Raw genomic sequence first — 16,705 nt, 5'->3', positions numbered from 1 at the left:
GAAGATATCCGTTTGACTAGAACAGAAAAATCCTGTGGAAATTAAGAGGCCACAATGTAGAGGCTTTCGTGTTTTATGATAGAGATAAGATACAACTGCTGAAGACTTTTTGAGCAAGAGAGTTATATAACAAAAGCTATATTTTAGGAAGCTTAATCTGGAGATAATAGAGTTGATAAAGAAGGGATGGTATACGGGTAGGTCAGATAGGCTACTGTAGTAGTCCCACGTACCTGAGTCCCATACACTTAAGTATATAAGTCAATGTAGCTCAGGTTACTAAATTGTATATACATTTCTTAAATACAATATAGAATTTCTACACTGGTTCTAGAAAACTTAAGTTACACACAATTTTTTTTTTAACTTTCCTTCCTATATTCACCTTAGTTAACTTCTGGCTTGAAATTTTTATTTTACCTTTCTTCACCCAATCTTTGCATTAATAAGACTCATCATTCTTTACCTATTAGCAAAATCAACAAGATTATATGTCATTGCTTAATCAGAAGAGCATTTAAAGCAAGTAAGTCCCACTTTGTTAAAGCAATTGCTTTCTATCACACATAATAAATTTCCCCAAATTTTCATATTTTATTGTCTAAGAGAAAGAGCACTTTCGTTCTTGCAGATAGATTATACTTATAAAATCAAAACAAAATGCAAGTTAATTATCCAGTGAATTTGTAATAGTTACTTCATCGAAAGAGCCTTTAGCAAATTGCCTGCCATAAGTATTATCAAAGCAGAAACTAACTACTTTCATTGCTTAGGCCAGGCATAAATGTCCCGCTTCTAGAAAAAAGGCAAAACCAGGTAAGTTTTCAACATTTCGTAGATTAAGGTAGTCTTATTCTACTTGATTTCGTAAAATGAGAGCTTTATAAAGTAATGACTTTCCTTTAATAAAAGTCATCCAAAAGGTAATTTAGATTACTGAAATAGTCATACATATGCCTTATAGAATATTACCCCTGACTTCTAGTAAATCAGATTTTTGAAAAGTTATAGAACACGTATTAACTTGAAAAGAGAATGATTCAGCCCTAGCTGGTTTGGCTCAGTGGATAGAGTGTCAGCCTGTGGACTGAAGGGTCCCAGGTTCAATTCTGGTCAATGGCCGGGTTGTGGGCTCGGGCCCCAGTGGAGATCATGCAGGAGGCAGCTGATCAATGATTCTCTCTCATCATTGATGTTTCTATCTCTCTCCCTCTCCCTTCCTCTCTGAAATCAATTTTAAAAAAAATTTTTTTTCAAAGAAAAGAGAATGATTCATTCCATTTGAGGTTTCCTAAAGACTTGCATATGTTTAGGGACCTAGGATAAAGCAGGGGATGGTGTCCCATTTTGTAACAGAGCCTTGTCTCTGCTTCCAAGACTTTCCATTTCAGTGCAAAAATGTTACCACTTATCAATGACCACTGGAATCCTCCAACAGTCAGTCCAGTTTCCTCCTCAGAGAAGCCCTACTCCAGCTGATTGGTTCAGGGCAATCAGACAACAGCCCTGAGCCTAACAGTCATCAAGGAACAAAGATTAGTGACCATGGGGGTCAGGGAAGCACAAAATTAACCAACACAGATGTCCAGAAAGATAACACTTACTCAGAGAGAAATGCTTTACCTGGAGATATTCAGCAAGGAATAGAATTATTTTTAATTCAAGGTAAACAAAAATACAGGGTTAAAACTGAGGGAGCCCAATTCATAAGAACAAACTTGGTTAGTTGTTTTATAACTACCTTGAGTGGGCAAGAACCTTTTTTATATATTAACATTTAGAAAACGGAGCTTATTAAATAAATTCGTTGAAAGATGTCCCGTTTCCTAAAAACTGTGCCTAATTTTAGGGTTCCTGCTTTAGTGTGATTCCAATTCGGCGTGAGATTTCAAATTGAAGGGGGAACGGGTGGGGTGCAGAACACATGAAATTTTTACTGCATGGAAATAAAAGTATTTTTAAACCTTCTTGGGGGTGAAGAGTTAGGCAAGAAGTAATACGTGGAAATTGTCAAGTGCTTCTCTACACACCCACCCACCAGATACCATCGCAGCCGGCGAAGGGAGTCTCCCTCTTCTTGCCTGACAGCTTCACTTTCTTTGAGGTCTGAAGCTGGTGATCACACTTGGCCCGTCATGGTATTTTCAGTTAACAAAGCAGTTACTCAACAGGGGAAAAAGCCACAAAGGAGCAGAGCAGCTGCTGTTGCACCCGTGATGCAAGTGCAGGATGAGCCCGGGGCCGCCACCGCCGCCTCGGCTCCTCCGTGACGTTCGGGAGGGGTATCCCCGGCTCTCAGGAAGTGGTGGCCGCGGGCGGCTCCGCCCCCACGCGACTCGGGGCCGGCCGGGCCGCGGGCCGGCGGGACAGCCGGGATCGCCGTCCGTCCTCACGCTCCCCCGCCCGCGCCACCCCTCCAGGCCCACCCCGCGCCCGCGCCCCACCCTCCCCTCGGGTCACAGTCCGCGCCGCCCTCGCTCCCGCCGCTCACACCCACTCACCCCGACCCCCTGCGCCGAGCCCGGACCAGCGTCGCGCGCCACCAGCCGGGGTCGAGCGGAGTCCAAGATGGCCACTACGCCCCCGCCCCCTCCGCACCCCTGGCGGGGTCAGGGCGCCCCCTCGCGCGGCGCGCTCGCCCCCGAGCCCACGCTAAAAATAGCCAGGCCCGACTATATTTGGTGCGGCCGGATCCCAGCGCGGCGGCGCGCGGCGCGCCCCACCCCGCCCCTCCCGGCGCGCCCCACCGCGCCCCGCCCCGCCCCGCGCGGCGCTGAATGGAGAAGGGGCGGGGGTGACCGAAGGGGAACCTACTCCGCTATCGGCCGCGCGCGCCGGCGGCGGGGCCGGGCCAACCGCCGAATTTAGTAACATCGCCTGCGTCAATCATGCGCCTCGCGTGCGTCAGCGCCGCGCGGCTCCGGGTCTGCTCCCCCCGCCTCCCAGCCTTTGAATGGATACAATGCAGCAGCGCCCTCCTTCCTTCCGAGGCTGGATTGGAATCCGTGGCAGTGCAGAGGCTGGGTTCCTCTCCGCCGGGTCAACTTTCGGAGCATCCTCCCACGGTCTCCTCCACACCACCCTGTCTCAAGTGGGAGTGGAGGCGAAGAAATAGACCTCTGTCATATGTGATGCTAGTTTTGTTTTCGAGTTTCTGGTACTAGCTAGAACCTTCTTCGAGTCTGAAACGCTGCACCCTCCCCGCTCCTTCCCCCTCACGCGCTCAAAGATTGTGACAGGTCAAAGAAATAACATGTCACCTATGATTGCAGCGGACACACGGGAACCATGTCGGTCTGCATTGTTTCACTCAAGTATTTTCTCAAAAAATTCAGATCTTTAAAAGAGGATGCTTCCAACTCAGATGCAACCTTAGGAACTAGGAGCTTTTAAGTCTTCTAAATTTTTGTTTTTGTTTTCGGCAAGAAATTCACACTTAAATTCATCATTTCCAGTAAGAAATGGCTCTCCCTCATACAGTCGCCCAGGCTTTCGGCGCACCACTGAAGGACAAATGTGTCCCAGGAGACCAGAGAAAATCCCTTAGGGAGGGACCGACTAATAAATCTTGTTGATTGATTTCGAAATGTTTAATTTGGGAGATGGGAAGGGAGGCCCGTCTTCCGCCATCAAAAAGTGAAAGTGCGAACTGAGGGTTCCATTTCTGACGCGGGGGGGGGGGGGGGGGGGGGGAACATTTGCAATAGTCAGACCCGCTCAGATGTCCAACACGTTTGTGTTTGTTTTGCACACATTTAAATAGTTTCTGCTGCAGCGCGCGTACATTTAGTTGGGTTACATTTATAAAACGCACCCCTTAAGTAGAAAGAAATAAAAACCTTATCTTCCCAGAGCCATCTGCATCCCTGTGTAAAACACGCAGCCAGTAGAGGATGGGAGGCGCAGAGGGCCGGACAGACGTAAACAGTTCTAGAACTGTTGCTGGCGGAAAGCGCAGCTGCACCTCAGGGAATCTTTGGTCTGGAGCCTGACTCCTTCTGCACCCCCTGCCAGGTCACTCGGAGAAGCTGGCTGGCGGAGCCTTCCTTTTCGGAAGAGCTGTCCTCTCTCTTACCCCCTCGCCCTGGCTTCCTGCCTTGGGGCAGCCTCGGAGGCGCGCCAGCAGCACTCCTCCAACTCTACTCCACCCGAGCCTGACAGCTGGGCGGTCCCGCCTGACCCGCGGGCGGGCCGCTGCTCTCTCTCTGACTCGTGCCCGGGCGAGCAGCGCCACTGCAAAGGGGTTGCCAGCGCGGGTCGGAAAGGCCTCCGGGCTGGGGCTGGCTGCACCGCGTAGTTTCCATTGTGCCGCCCGGCGAATGGCCGGGTAACGCGCGCGCGCGCGCGCGCACACACACACACACACACACACACACGCACTCCCTCGCACACGCGGAACCGGCTGGGCCAGGGGAGGGAGGAGGAGGGTGACGTAGCGTCCCATGGCGTCACATTGACGTCTCGCATTCCAGGCACTCTATGGAGAGGCCGCTAGGGCTCCTGTGGCATAAATGACGTGCCGAGAGGACGAGCGAGCGCGCAGCCGGGAGAGCGGAGTCTCCTGGCTCCCGCCCCCCACCCCTCCAGCTCCTGCTCCTCCTCCGCTCCCCACACACAGACAAGCTCACACCCGCTCCCTCACTCGCACACACAGACACGCGCGCACACACGCTCCGCACACACACTCCACTCTCTCCCGCGCGCTCACACCCCTCTCGCCCTGCACCCTCGCGGGTGCAGCGCGGCGCGGCAGCCGGACGCCCCTCCCGGGCTCACTTTGCAACGCTGACAGCGGTAGCCGTGGAGGTGGGAACGGCGGCGGCATCCTCTCCCCTGGTCGCGGCCGGAGCCAGGGCACCAGCGGAACCCCTCGGCGGCACTCTCCCATGAGTCGGGATCGCAGCATCCCCTGCCAGCCGCTCACCGCCTCTGGGAGCCGCTGGACTTGGAGACCGCAGCCCTTCCGGGACAGCAGCTGTGACTCCCCCCCAGCGCAGATTTCGGGGCAGCTCTCTAGAAACTCGCTCTAAAGACGGAACCGCCACAGCACTCAAGTACGTATTTGATATTCGCCCAGATAATTGGGGGACTTGCTGAAAAGTTGGCACACTGGGAAGCGTCGCTCCCGAAATTGACAACTTTGAGTGTGGGGTTTTCCCCCGTCACCGCTTCGCTGCCGCCTCGGTTGCTGAGAGGCGGGTGGGTTCTGATCTGAAACTTTTCCCCGGTAGCGAACCCCCGGGGATCTCTGGAGCTAGTGGGATTCCAACCCCCACCCGAAGGGGCGAAAAGCCTGTAACAAAGAGGAGGACCGGGATGTGTGCAGTCGCAGCTCCGGAGATGTAATTCAGGGTATTTCAGCTCTAGTTGTCATGGTAATGATGCTCTCGGCGGCGGCGGCAGCAGCGGCGGCGGGGAGTTGCAGCTCCGGTGATGAACGGCAGTAATTTTCCTGCCTTTTAACTAGGATTGAACATAGGGGCACCGGTGGTCCAAGTTCATACACCTGAGAGTGACTCCGAGCGGGTTGACTGGGAGGTAGCTTGGGAGAGGAAAGGGGCCAGGGCAGCCGCGGCCGGAGTTTGCAAAGGCGCTCGGAGGATCTCAGGAAAAGAGGGCATAATTGTAGGAATGCGGCTTATTGTATTGAAATGAGCCTGGGGCTCCACTAGGCACGTCTGCCCGGCGTCGCCGACTTGCCCGCTGACACTTTTCCCTCCGGAGGTGATCGGGTGTAATTGCGGACTCCCGCACTCCGACACGCGTGGGGACGGTGTCCCTCTCATCCAAGGCTCGGCTAGGTGTGAGAAAGGCATGTTTTCCTCTTCAATGAGAGAACTCGCGCTTTTGAGAAGTTGCTCCGAGTGTTTTAATAGAATTGAAAGTTCTCGGTGGAGAGGAGAGAGCGGTCGTGCCAACGCAGCCTGCGGAGACTGGCTTCCCAAGGCTCCTCTAGAACCTGCTGGGAGTTTGGGGCAGTCGTGAAGTTTCAGCATGTGTCCCTTGATTCCAAAGAACGTGTTTCCGGGCGCCGAGGCTTTGCCTAGATATTGCCTCTTATTTATGCCTCCGTACTCCAAAGGGAAGAGCTGGCTGCAGGGAGGTTGGTGATCAGAAATCGCGGGCCGTTGGTTATCCCAGAGGCTTGGGGTGCCGGGAGAGACATACATAGGGCGCCTGTGTGGTCACTTCATCGCAAATTCCATCTTCTTTTCCCGCGACAAAGAAATGTTTTCTAGAACTAAGTTTGGGAAAGAGAAACCTGCCCAACGCGGCTACCGGGCACAATGAATGAAGTTGGAGTTTATTCCGAGTTATCGTAGCTGAACAAGATGCTCCCCTGTGAGTATCAAAGACTCCTCGGGCCACAGCAGCCTCTGCACCCGCTGCCTCCCCCCGCGCCCACCCACTCCCCTCCCTGGGACCTGGCGCTCGCAGGATTTCTCCCCGCGGTTTGTCTCCTCTCCCTCGGTCTTTCTGAGAATCTGTCTTTCCCATTCTGTCGGTCTCCTCCACGCCTCCTGCCCCCGCCCAGCCTCCGCCCCCGCTCCCCAAGGTTGGAAACTCCGCGGAGGGGCCGGGGTCACAATGGTGCGTTTCACGGTTTCCTCCACTCGCTTCATCACCGGGAGGGGAACACGGGGGTGTTCCTTTCGTCTGCCCACGAGAAAGAAAGGGGCTTTGACAGAGGTAGTTATTTCTTCCTAATTTACAACCTCGAGGCTCCGTGCTCCCGGCCCCGCGGCCGCGAGCAGGAGCCACCGAAAGTGTTTCCAGGCGCGGAGGCTTTGCCTAGGTAACCGGACGTTTTGGAGGGCGCGGGGGGGGGGGGGGGGGGTGAGAACCGAGGGGCCCTCGGCTCAGCTGTAGGAGACGTGGTGTGGCTCTTCCCCTCCAACACCGGTGCTCCAGAGACGCGACCCTCATCCACCAAGTCAAAGGCCGATCCTTAGAGAAAGGCTCCGCTGGAAAGGCCCCGGGGCAGGCGGGCACCTCCTGGGAGAGGTGGTGGGAGGAGGTTTCTGGAGACCCCACTGAAGATTGGGGGCGGGGGGGAGAAGGGCTGAAAGCATCAGCTACAACCGTGGGAAGATCCTTCCGTGCTTGCTCTAGAGTTCGCTCACGCTTTCCGTAGGATCAGCTGGGGCTGGGGCTGGGGCTGGGGCTGGGGCTGGGGAAGGGGCTAGGCCTGGGACTGGGGGTTTCAAGGGAATCCCCCATTTCCTGGCTTTCGAGGGCTTCCCGGACCTGAAGACTCCAAGTACCTCTCCTTCCTCAGGGAAGCCATGGGCGTAGAGGCTGCAGGCAATGAAACTTGCACGACCCTCTCGCAGCCCGCGCACCCGCGAGGATTGGGGGGGTTTTGTTTATTTTTGGCTCCACGTTGCCTCCCATTCAGCTGTGAGTGGGTCGGGACAAAGGTGGCGCTATAGGCCGGAGTTGGCGGCAGTGGAATCCTTCCTCCAGGCCCGGGGAGCTGTGCTTCCAGCTACAAAGTTTCGCCGAGGCTCTGCGCTGAGACGCTGGGCCGGGAGCCGCGCTGGCGCCCTCCGCGTGTGCCCCCTCCGGGCCGCCCGGTGGTCCAGAGCCTAGAAGTCGCCCACCCTCAAGGATGCCGCCCGCTGGGTGCAGGGGGCCTCCCTCCGACCGCCCCCTCGGCTGTAAACGCCATCCGCCTTCTCGCCTGGCTGCCAGCGCGGGCCTATTTTCACTGGGCCCTTTTGTTTGCTTGACCCCTGGCCCCCGAAACTCGCGGCTAATGGACGCAAAGCTCCATTAGCATTTAGAATGAAAAGCTGACTTTCTTAATTCCTCGGGGCATTCACGCATTCGTTCCGGACCTTGTGCATTTCCTGTGCAGCGTGTGCATTTGTCTGTGAGGAGGTGGAAGCGGGTGGAATTGGAAAATGACTTTTTCCCCCTCGTGCACACTCACTGACCCCCTCCCTCCGAATTTGGGCGGGACTCTTTCCTCCACTGTTTTCTTCGGTTTTCCTGACTTCGTGAGCTCGGCACCAATTGTGGGGGGCAGAGGATCGATTTCTGGGCGATGTCAGGCTTCGCTATTTTAGCCTGGGTTCGGGTGCCACAAAAGGGCGGTGAGCGCGGCTGGTAGAGACAACCTTTCCTCGGCGACCCCAAGGTGGTGTGATGCTGCTTGTTTCAGGACTCCAGGCACCTTAGAATTTTTTGTCATTAACGTAGCATTTCTAGAGGCCTCCACCAACTCCCAATACGCCCAGCCCAGGCCCCCGGTAACTCCGCCTGGACTTACTGTGACCTTTGTTCTCTCTCCGGGTGCCCGCAGAGCCCACTGCGGAAGAACGCAGCCCGGCAAGCCCCGGCCCTGAGACTGGACCCTCAGCGGAGCTGGGCAGCACCGCGGCCGCTTCGCCTAGTCATACGTCTCCGCCTCCTTCACTCTCAGCCTCCGCTGGAGAGACCCACAGCCCCACCATTCAGCGCGCAAGATATCCTCCAGGTAGGTCTGAAGGCACGACCCCTTATTCCAACCCTCCTGGGAGAGGTGGGTGGGGGAGCCACACTACCAGCCGGCAAGGTGGTCGACTGTGCCCAGCGGCCAAGACAGTGCCTGCTGGCTGCGCATTTCACAGCACAGGTGGCTTCTTTGCAGGAAGCTCCTCTGGATACCACACCCTGTTGCTACCGAGCGAAGCAGCCAGATTAAATTAAGCATTGCATTTCTCAAAAGTATTTGTCCTAAGAAAAATGCAAATACACCATAGATTTGGATATTTTACTTCTAATGTCTTCACTTTTGCTCTTCCTTTACATGCAGCTTATTCATTTAAGAAGTATGGGGTCACTTAGAGCAATAGATAGAGTATTTTTGTTTATATAAAATCCAAATCACTTGGGTGCAGAAGTGTGGATTCTTGAAGCTCAGAGGGAAAGAGAAAAAGCATTTGACCTGAAACCCAAGGAGTCCATTTAAGTTGGCAAAAGTAAGGATTGCAGGCTTGGCTTGTAACACCTCTTTATGCATTTGTCAGAGAGATACCAGGTGCCAGGCCTGTGTAGGCACCAAAGATATGCAGATAAATAGAACTCAGTCCCAGCAAGCTCACGGTCTAGCTGGAAAACACAGAAAGACACAAGAGCAATAGGCAGAGATTGGCAAGGAAGAATGACTAATAGGGAAATCCTAGAGGTCTAAAGGGAGAAGGAGAAGAGATGAAACCACAGGCAGTGTTCTTTCTTTTAAATGACTAGTCTTTCATTTCACCCCAACAACTGCAAAGCAGGATAAGTAATCCTTTAACTTCAAACTAGGGAGTGTTTTTAAGGCCCTGTTTGAAAAATAAAGGCTTGAACTGGCCTCTGCTCACCACTGCTTCTTCCAACAGGCCCTCATCACATTTTTTCAAGTCAAGATTTCATCCCATACACCCATGACTCAATCAGATTTGGAAATGTGGGTAAGAGAAAGATATCAGAGGAAGTGTGATGTACTCACTCTTCTGTTAGTCACACATTTTATACCATAGGCTCCAAATAGACATTAAGCACCTGGTTTTCCTTTGGTTCAGAAAAAAAACCAACCACCAGAAATTGCCCATTTTACCACTTATATTTCGCCATAAAGAAAGGGAAATCATCAGATAAGTTATTCATTAGATCCAATCATTCTCAGGGCCCTCTCGTCCAGCTCAACCTCTCTGAACAATAAGTAAGCACCCTGGGTACCAGTCGCTTTGCTGGGCTCAATATAGTCAAACTGGCAGAGAAACAAAACATATTAAGAAACTGCTTTCTGTTTGTAGGGGTCCTAATTATTCTGTCATAAGATAATATGTAAACTAACTCGCCTATTATGACAGCTATAATGTCATAAAACAGCCACTGATGTATTTTATTAGTCAGAATTGAGGAAAAGTGCGTGTGTGTGTATATATATATATATATATATATATATATATATATATATATAGTATATGGCAGAGAGCAGGTTTGGTGAGTGTTTTGTTGCAGCTGCTGATCTTTTTCTTTGCAGATGGTGCAAACTCCCCCCAGTCCATTTCCTGGGCCTACTTTCCCACCTCACCACCTAGCTGGCTGAAGTCATCAGCAGGGGTCCAGTTTGTGCAGGCTGCTGGCCCTGTCTGGAAGAGTGGGAAGGGGGTGGAAGAAAAAGCGACCACAATATGTGTGGGTACCCTTAGTTGGTATTTATAAAATGTTAGCATGTCACTGTTTCCCTTGGCCAGTAAGTCCCATGTAGGACACCTTTTTTTTTTTTTACTAACTCATAGAATTTATAAATCAATGTGTGTGACTTGGGGGACCAGTGACCTCTTCCCCCCCCCCCCCCCCAAATAAACCAACAAGGCATTCACTGGCTTTCTTTATGCACCCTCCCCCCACCCTCCCCCCCCAACTAGTGGCTGAAGTCACTCCAATTAACTTAAAAACATCATTGGGCCTATGAGAGAAGACATCACATTTCCCAGATCTGGTGGAGGACAAAGCAAGGGAAGAAAGGTGGGCACAGAGGTCCCCAGGAGGCTGGGTTTTGGCATCCTGTAGGCCCTTTGACAGTCTGTAAGGGATTCAGCTTTCTTCCCAGCGAAGGAAGGAAGGAAGGAAGGAAACACTGGGCTTTAGATCTGTGCTACCAGGAGGAGAAAAGGATGTCACTTCCTCTCCGTTTCCTAGGCCTAGATTAAAGAGCCATGCTAGGAAAGAGTGCGGACTTACTTCTGAAAGACCCTTTGCCCTGTCCCTGCAGATATGCCCTGCGTGCAAGCCCAGTATAGCCCTCCGCCTCCAGGTTCCAGTTATGCAGCGCAGACCTACAGCTCAGAGTACACAGCGGAGATCATGAATCCCGACTGCGCCAAGCTGACCATGGACCTCGGCAGCACCGAGATCACGGCCAGGGCCACCACATCCCTGCCCAGCTTCAGTACCTTCGTGGAGGGCTACTCCAACTACGAATTCAAGCCCTCCTGCCAGTACCAAATGCAGCCGCCTGGGCCGCGACCCTTGATCAAGGTGGAGGAGGGCCACCCGCACAGCTATCACCATCACCCCCACCACCACCATCACCACCACCATCACCAGCAACAGCCGCAGCCAGAGCCATCCATTCCGCCCTCCTCCGGACCGGAGGACGAGGTGCTGCCCAGCACTTCCATGTACTTCAAGCAGTCCCCGCCGTCCACGCCCACCACGCCGGGCTTCCCCCCGCAGGCGGGGGCGCTGTGGGACGACGCGCTGCCCTCGGCGCAGGGCTGCATCGCGCCCGGCCCGCTGCTCGACCCGCCGATGAAGGCGTTGTCCGGCGCGCGCTTCCCGCTCTTCCACTTCAAGCCCTCGCCGCCGCACCCGCCCGCGCCCAGCCCGGCTGGCGGCCACCATCTCAGCTACGACCCGACGGCAGCCGCCGCGCTCAGCCTGTCGCTGGGAGCCGCCGCCGCCGCGGGCAGCCAGGCCCCCGCCCTCGAGGGCCACCCCTACGGGCTGCCGCTGCCCAAGAGGGCAGCCGCGCTGGCCTTCCCGCCGCTCAACCTCACGGCCTCCCCCACCGCGTCCAGCCTGCTCGGGGAGAGCCCCAGCCTGCCGTCGCCGCCCATCCGGAGCTCCTCCTCGGGCGAGGGCACCTGCGCGGTGTGCGGGGACAACGCTGCCTGCCAGCACTACGGCGTTCGCACCTGCGAGGGCTGCAAGGGCTTCTTCAAGGTGAGCGCACGCCGCCTCCTGGCGCCCCTCCCTCCGCAGCCAGCCTCCTCAGCCACCCGCTCAAGTGAGCACATCAGTGGGTCCTTCCCGATTTGAGAGGTGTAATTGTTGAACTCTGCGTTCCTGTAGCCTAGCACCTTCACGTCCATTTTCTCAGGGTGGCTGACCTTGAAGTCCATTACAGGAGGCCGCCCCAGATGGATTTGAGGATCATTTTTCTGGGGGAAGCTCTCAGCAGATTCTCAAAGGGATCTGTGATCTCAAACGTGCAAAAACCTAATTGCTTTTCTCCCCTGTCCATCCCGAGGAGAAGGGTTTGTGTGCCAGGCCATGGACATCGGTATCTCATGTCATCTTCATAGTAAGAGCTAGGACTGTTGAATCAGACAGACCTGAGACTGGATTCTGGCCACTTACTAGCTGTTTTTATTAAATGTCTTGAAGGTAGATCTTAATTACCCATGTTTCATAAATGAGGCGATGGAGACTTGGAAAGGTTATTCAACTGCCCAGGACACACACTCAGAGAGGGAGAGGGAGACAGGATGCCAGCTCATGTTTGCATGACCCCAAAGTGCACATGGCCTTCACGCCTCTGCAGCTGCAGAGCAGGCCACTGACTAGATGCGGTTTGGGACAGCTCCCTTCATAGAAGAGAGGAGCTGGGGTTTCACCAATTCACTCCACCTCTGAGCCACACACAATACCACGTGTGGAAGTTGTTCATGATCTCATAGACCCAAAGGAGAATTCTACAGGAGGGTCTTCAGCCTCACCTATGTTACCCACGAGGAAGCTGAAGCCAAGAGAAATGAAGCCTTGGGTAGCCTGTAAACAGTGATTTATCCGCACATGGTGACTCTTGAGTTCGGTGCTCTTTATAACACTCAGGGGAAAGAGGCCTTGTCCTCTTGCTGCTCTGCTTTTGCTATTGACTCCCCGCTTCTTCAGACAGTTAATTCTGTGCCACTTTCCCCAGTCCCCACTCCCCTGGCCATGATCTCAGGCATTTGCAAACCCACAAATGGTCTCCCACAATAATCACTCCCTAGCCTACATGCTGGGCAGGGTGGAGGAAAAGGGGAAGCTGGATGCTGATTGGGTAATAGGATTTAGGGGGCCAACAGGATGTATCTGGGAGCAGGCGGGATTTGGAGAACACTCAAATAGGAGGCCTTGATCTGCCACCTACCAATTGTATGACATTGGGCATGATACTTCTTTCTAGGCCTCAGTTTCCCTATCAGGTGGATAAAATTCAGGGAAGGGCTGTGAGAATTAAATGGGATAAAACAATTATGAAAGCATTTTATAAACTTTAAAGGGCCATAAAAAAAAACCAATAGTTCATTCTAAGTCAAAACTACCAAGTATTTATAAAAATGCATGTGTCTGTGTATTGGTTATCATACCCACAAGCAACGGTTACTTTTGATCTGGGAGTAGAAATCATGTGATTAATTACATTCTGCGGAAAAGTGAGAAAAGGCTTATGGAAAGACTTTGCAGCCATACCGAAGGCATGTACAGGATTATGATATTTTAAATGTAGAGCCCCCAGGTTAGCCCTTTTTTTAGTCTTAACTACTCAAGCTTTACCAGGGCTGCTTTCAAGGAACTGCATTCCTTTCACAAATTGATTTTTACATCATTTCAGTGGAAATGCTGAAGGGCAGTGAAACAGGTAGCCAAAAAGGGGGAAAGGAAGAAAAACAATTAAGAGAAGTGCAAGTAACTTCAAATATAACCATCCCTGAATAATTGAGAGTTGACCAAAATACAGGAGTGGTAATATATCCCTAGTCTAGAAATGTCAATTAAGTGTTCCCCAACAGGGTTCCTTTTCTGCAGCAATCCCTTGAAAACAAATCTATATTTGAAAGGGCGGGGGGTAGGAATGGGAGAGAACCATCCCACAGATCTGTTAATTAAGGGAATGGGAGCAGGTTTTACCCAGTGGCTTTCTACCATTAAATTGAATTCTTTAAAAATGTGACATGAAATGCAGTTAATGATGGAATTCAGTGATTGAACTGTAACGATCTCTCCTTGTCCTTAAACTGTGCAGGCGCACATGACTGTGGGAAAGGTTTCAGGTTATTGGAAAAATGTATACCTGGAGCAAAATGCTGCCAAGCACTCAAATTGGCATATAACCTTGAGGACAATGGCAAGAAATAAGAGTTTTAGAAATGACTGCATGTTCGATGAAGAGAACTTCATTCAGGAAACACCAGTTTCCTACCCTTAAAGAGTGCTGAGAATTTAAATGCTGGAAACTGAGAAGCATGTTTGTGTTTTTGGAATTTTTACATTTTAAACTAACATCACCTACAAACGCAGGGGAAATGTATCTGGCTTTGTTAGATTTTTTTTAAGTTTTATGTCAGCAAAATGATCTCCTAAAGTGAAATTAAAAGATGATAGGGTGAATGCTGGTAAATGAGGGCTGAGAATTGCTGAAAGTAAAGATTGAAAATAAGCCTAGAATTTTGGGCAAGAAATAGATTACCAACCCCAAATTACCCAGATTTCTTTTCTTTTTTAGGCTTAATCAAATAAATTTCAACTTTCTGCTCTATTTGGAATTGTATAGATTCAGGTAATTTCTGAATGATTTTACCCTAAGTGGTAAATACCCACATCCAGTTGCACACGTGCTTTTTGTGGGGTTTTTAAAAAAGCCTCCCTTATATTTGGAGCATAAAATTATGCTCAATTATTTCTCCACGTGCCATTTTTAAATTACATGTGATTCTGAAGAATACAGCATTATTTTATATCCAAGTCCAAGTTTTATGAAGTATGTTTTACAATGTGGCTATTTTGATGTCTATGTCAATAGTCATTTATGAAATAACCAATCAATGGGAATTTTAATTGAAAATATATGGCTCTCATATTCCTTTCTTTCTCGTTTCTTTTTGTTTTGGTTTTTCTTTATTCCTTTCTTGGATGTGATAGTGGTTTTTAGTGTCCAATTTTAAGATTTTAATTTTAAATATAAAAAAATGGCCATTTACCCTTTTAAAGATAAACTACAACGGCTGATTAAGGGATTCTGGGGGCACTTAAACATTATTTTCTATATATTTTAACTAGATAAATCCTTATTTTTGCTTTTTATGATTTCATCTCTATTGGGAAACAAAGCCAGTTACTGTAATATTTGACTTACAAAAGTGATAGCCAACAAAGTACATCCCAGATAATTTTGATTTTATTTTAATAAGGTCAGCAATAATCAGGGGAGTGGAACAAGTAGAAAATTGTTCCCAGAGGGATATTAAAAGTGGAGATAATCTAATCCTCCAAGGTATGATATGTTGACCTGGTAATTTCAGATATGATTTTATCATTCAGACTTGGATGTCTCCTGAGACTTGCTTCAGAACAATCTGAGATGATTTTCATTGTCAGCAGCTAACACTAATAAAATTGTTTTTCCTGCAGGCTAGCGTGTTAGGAAATTAAATTTATCTAATTATACGAATTGCACTGTCGCTTTTCACATTGTAATTAAAATACATCTTGTCAGGTTCTACCTCTTTCCAGAAACTATTAGTTGACTATCTCTGTATTGTATTTTCTCAGAGAACGGTGCAGAAAAATGCAAAATATGTTTGCCTGGCAAATAAAAACTGCCCTGTAGACAAGAGACGTCGAAACCGATGTCAATACTGTCGTTTTCAGAAGTGTCTCAGTGTTGGGATGGTTAAAGAAGGTATGAATATAATGCTTTTTATCCAACTTGTTTATATGTGTTCTCAGATATCACTGAAAAAATGCTAATATTTACATTAGAATGGTGAATTTTCCTTTTCTTCCAACATTTTGTTGTTACAGTGTATGTTTACATTTAAAAATAGCCGAGGACTACTTTTCAATTCTAATTTCTCAAAATCAATAGAGAGCTTGTGTACATACATCTCTGTTCTATTTAAGGAGACTTTTAGGACTAATTCATTACCAAATATAAGTATGGAGTGGCTTTTATGCTGCTTGTTTCAACTCTCATTGAATCGTTGTGTGAATATTATTCCAAACTTATTGCCACTTTTAAATGGTTGGTCGCATTAATGATTGCTCAACTGTTTTAATTCCTTTTTGTGATTTATGGCTATTCATGAATATCTTTGAAGACAGTCTTTCTCTTTTTCCCTTGCCATCAGTTGTCCGTACAGATAGTCTGAAGGGGAGGAGAGGTCGGCTGCCTTCAAAACCAAAGAGCCCATTACAGCAGGAACCTTCCCAGCCCTCTCCACCTTCTCCTCCGAGCTGTATGATGAATGCCCTTGTCCGAGCTTTAACAGACTCAACGCCCAGAGAACTTGATTATTCCAGAGTAAGTTTTATAATGTCCTGCTTTTGAATGAATGATCAGGGTCTCTACTCATGATACTAGTAATAAGAGTTGGTTGGTTGGCTTTGTGCCTGCCAGTGTGCTAAACAGTTTTCATACCTTTTCTATATTTCTCACTTCATTTCGCAATTCCAGTGCATCCATTGAACCAAATAATTTTGCCTTATTGGGTCTCTGAATCCCTTAACAAATGGTCTTGACAGTGCTGCATCTGTCATACCCATTGTTGCGGGATTCCTGGTGGTTGTGCCAATGAAAATCTGCACAGGTGAATTACAATTTGCAGATTTCTTTCGTGGTTTAGACAAAGTGACTACTGTTTTTTTCATATTGAGCTTTAAGTTATCCTTAAGCAGTTTACCCAACTGCATTGGCATTGATTGATCTGCTGCTTATTCGAGGGATTAGACCATTGATAGAGAGGAGCAAGCTCTGGCCTTGACATCAGGAGGACTGGGAAGGAACACCACTTCTGCTGCTTCCTAGCTGTGTCACCTGGCTCATGCCCTTGGCTTTTTCATCCCTACAGTGGACATGATTACAATATTTAACCTCAGAGGGATGTTTTGATCACCAGCCACACAGGAAAGATGGTTGAGAAAACATTTGAAGACCATAAGTGATTACCAGTATTGTTAT

At 49.8% G+C, this 16,705-nt stretch overlaps 1 protein-coding gene across 3 annotated transcripts in view; it reads left to right on the top strand.

Annotated features, from left to right (window-relative positions):
- Nucleotides 1-8,315: 8,315 nt before the first annotated feature.
- The window catches only part of NR4A3 (nuclear receptor subfamily 4 group A member 3), a 32,336-nt gene continuing 23,946 nt past the window's right edge, over nucleotides 8,316-16,705 (top strand). The window contains exons 1-5 of one of the 3 annotated variants that reach the window (XM_070431079.1): nucleotides 8,316-8,482; nucleotides 9,369-9,440; nucleotides 10,751-11,703; nucleotides 15,298-15,427; nucleotides 15,876-16,048. In XM_070431079.1, coding sequence (XP_070287180.1) covers nucleotides 10,753-11,703; nucleotides 15,298-15,427; nucleotides 15,876-16,048 — 1,254 coding nt within the window. In that variant the 5' untranslated portion in view covers nucleotides 8,316-8,482; nucleotides 9,369-9,440; nucleotides 10,751-10,752. Of the gene's footprint in view, nucleotides 8,483-9,368; nucleotides 9,441-10,015; nucleotides 10,171-10,750; nucleotides 11,704-15,297; nucleotides 15,428-15,875; nucleotides 16,049-16,705 lie in introns of all 3 variants that reach the window. The other 2 variants (XM_070431077.1, XM_070431078.1) reach the window with 2 other exon arrangements.

The sequence above is a fragment of the Myotis yumanensis genome, unplaced genomic scaffold (assembly GCF_028538775.1).
Source record: "Myotis yumanensis isolate MYYU_CA2020_CCGP unplaced genomic scaffold, mMyoYum1.0.hap1 SCAF_12, whole genome shotgun sequence".
NCBI classification, from domain to species: Eukaryota; Metazoa; Chordata; class Mammalia; order Chiroptera; family Vespertilionidae; genus Myotis; species Myotis yumanensis.
This window is presented reverse-complemented; position numbering and strand designations above follow the sequence as displayed.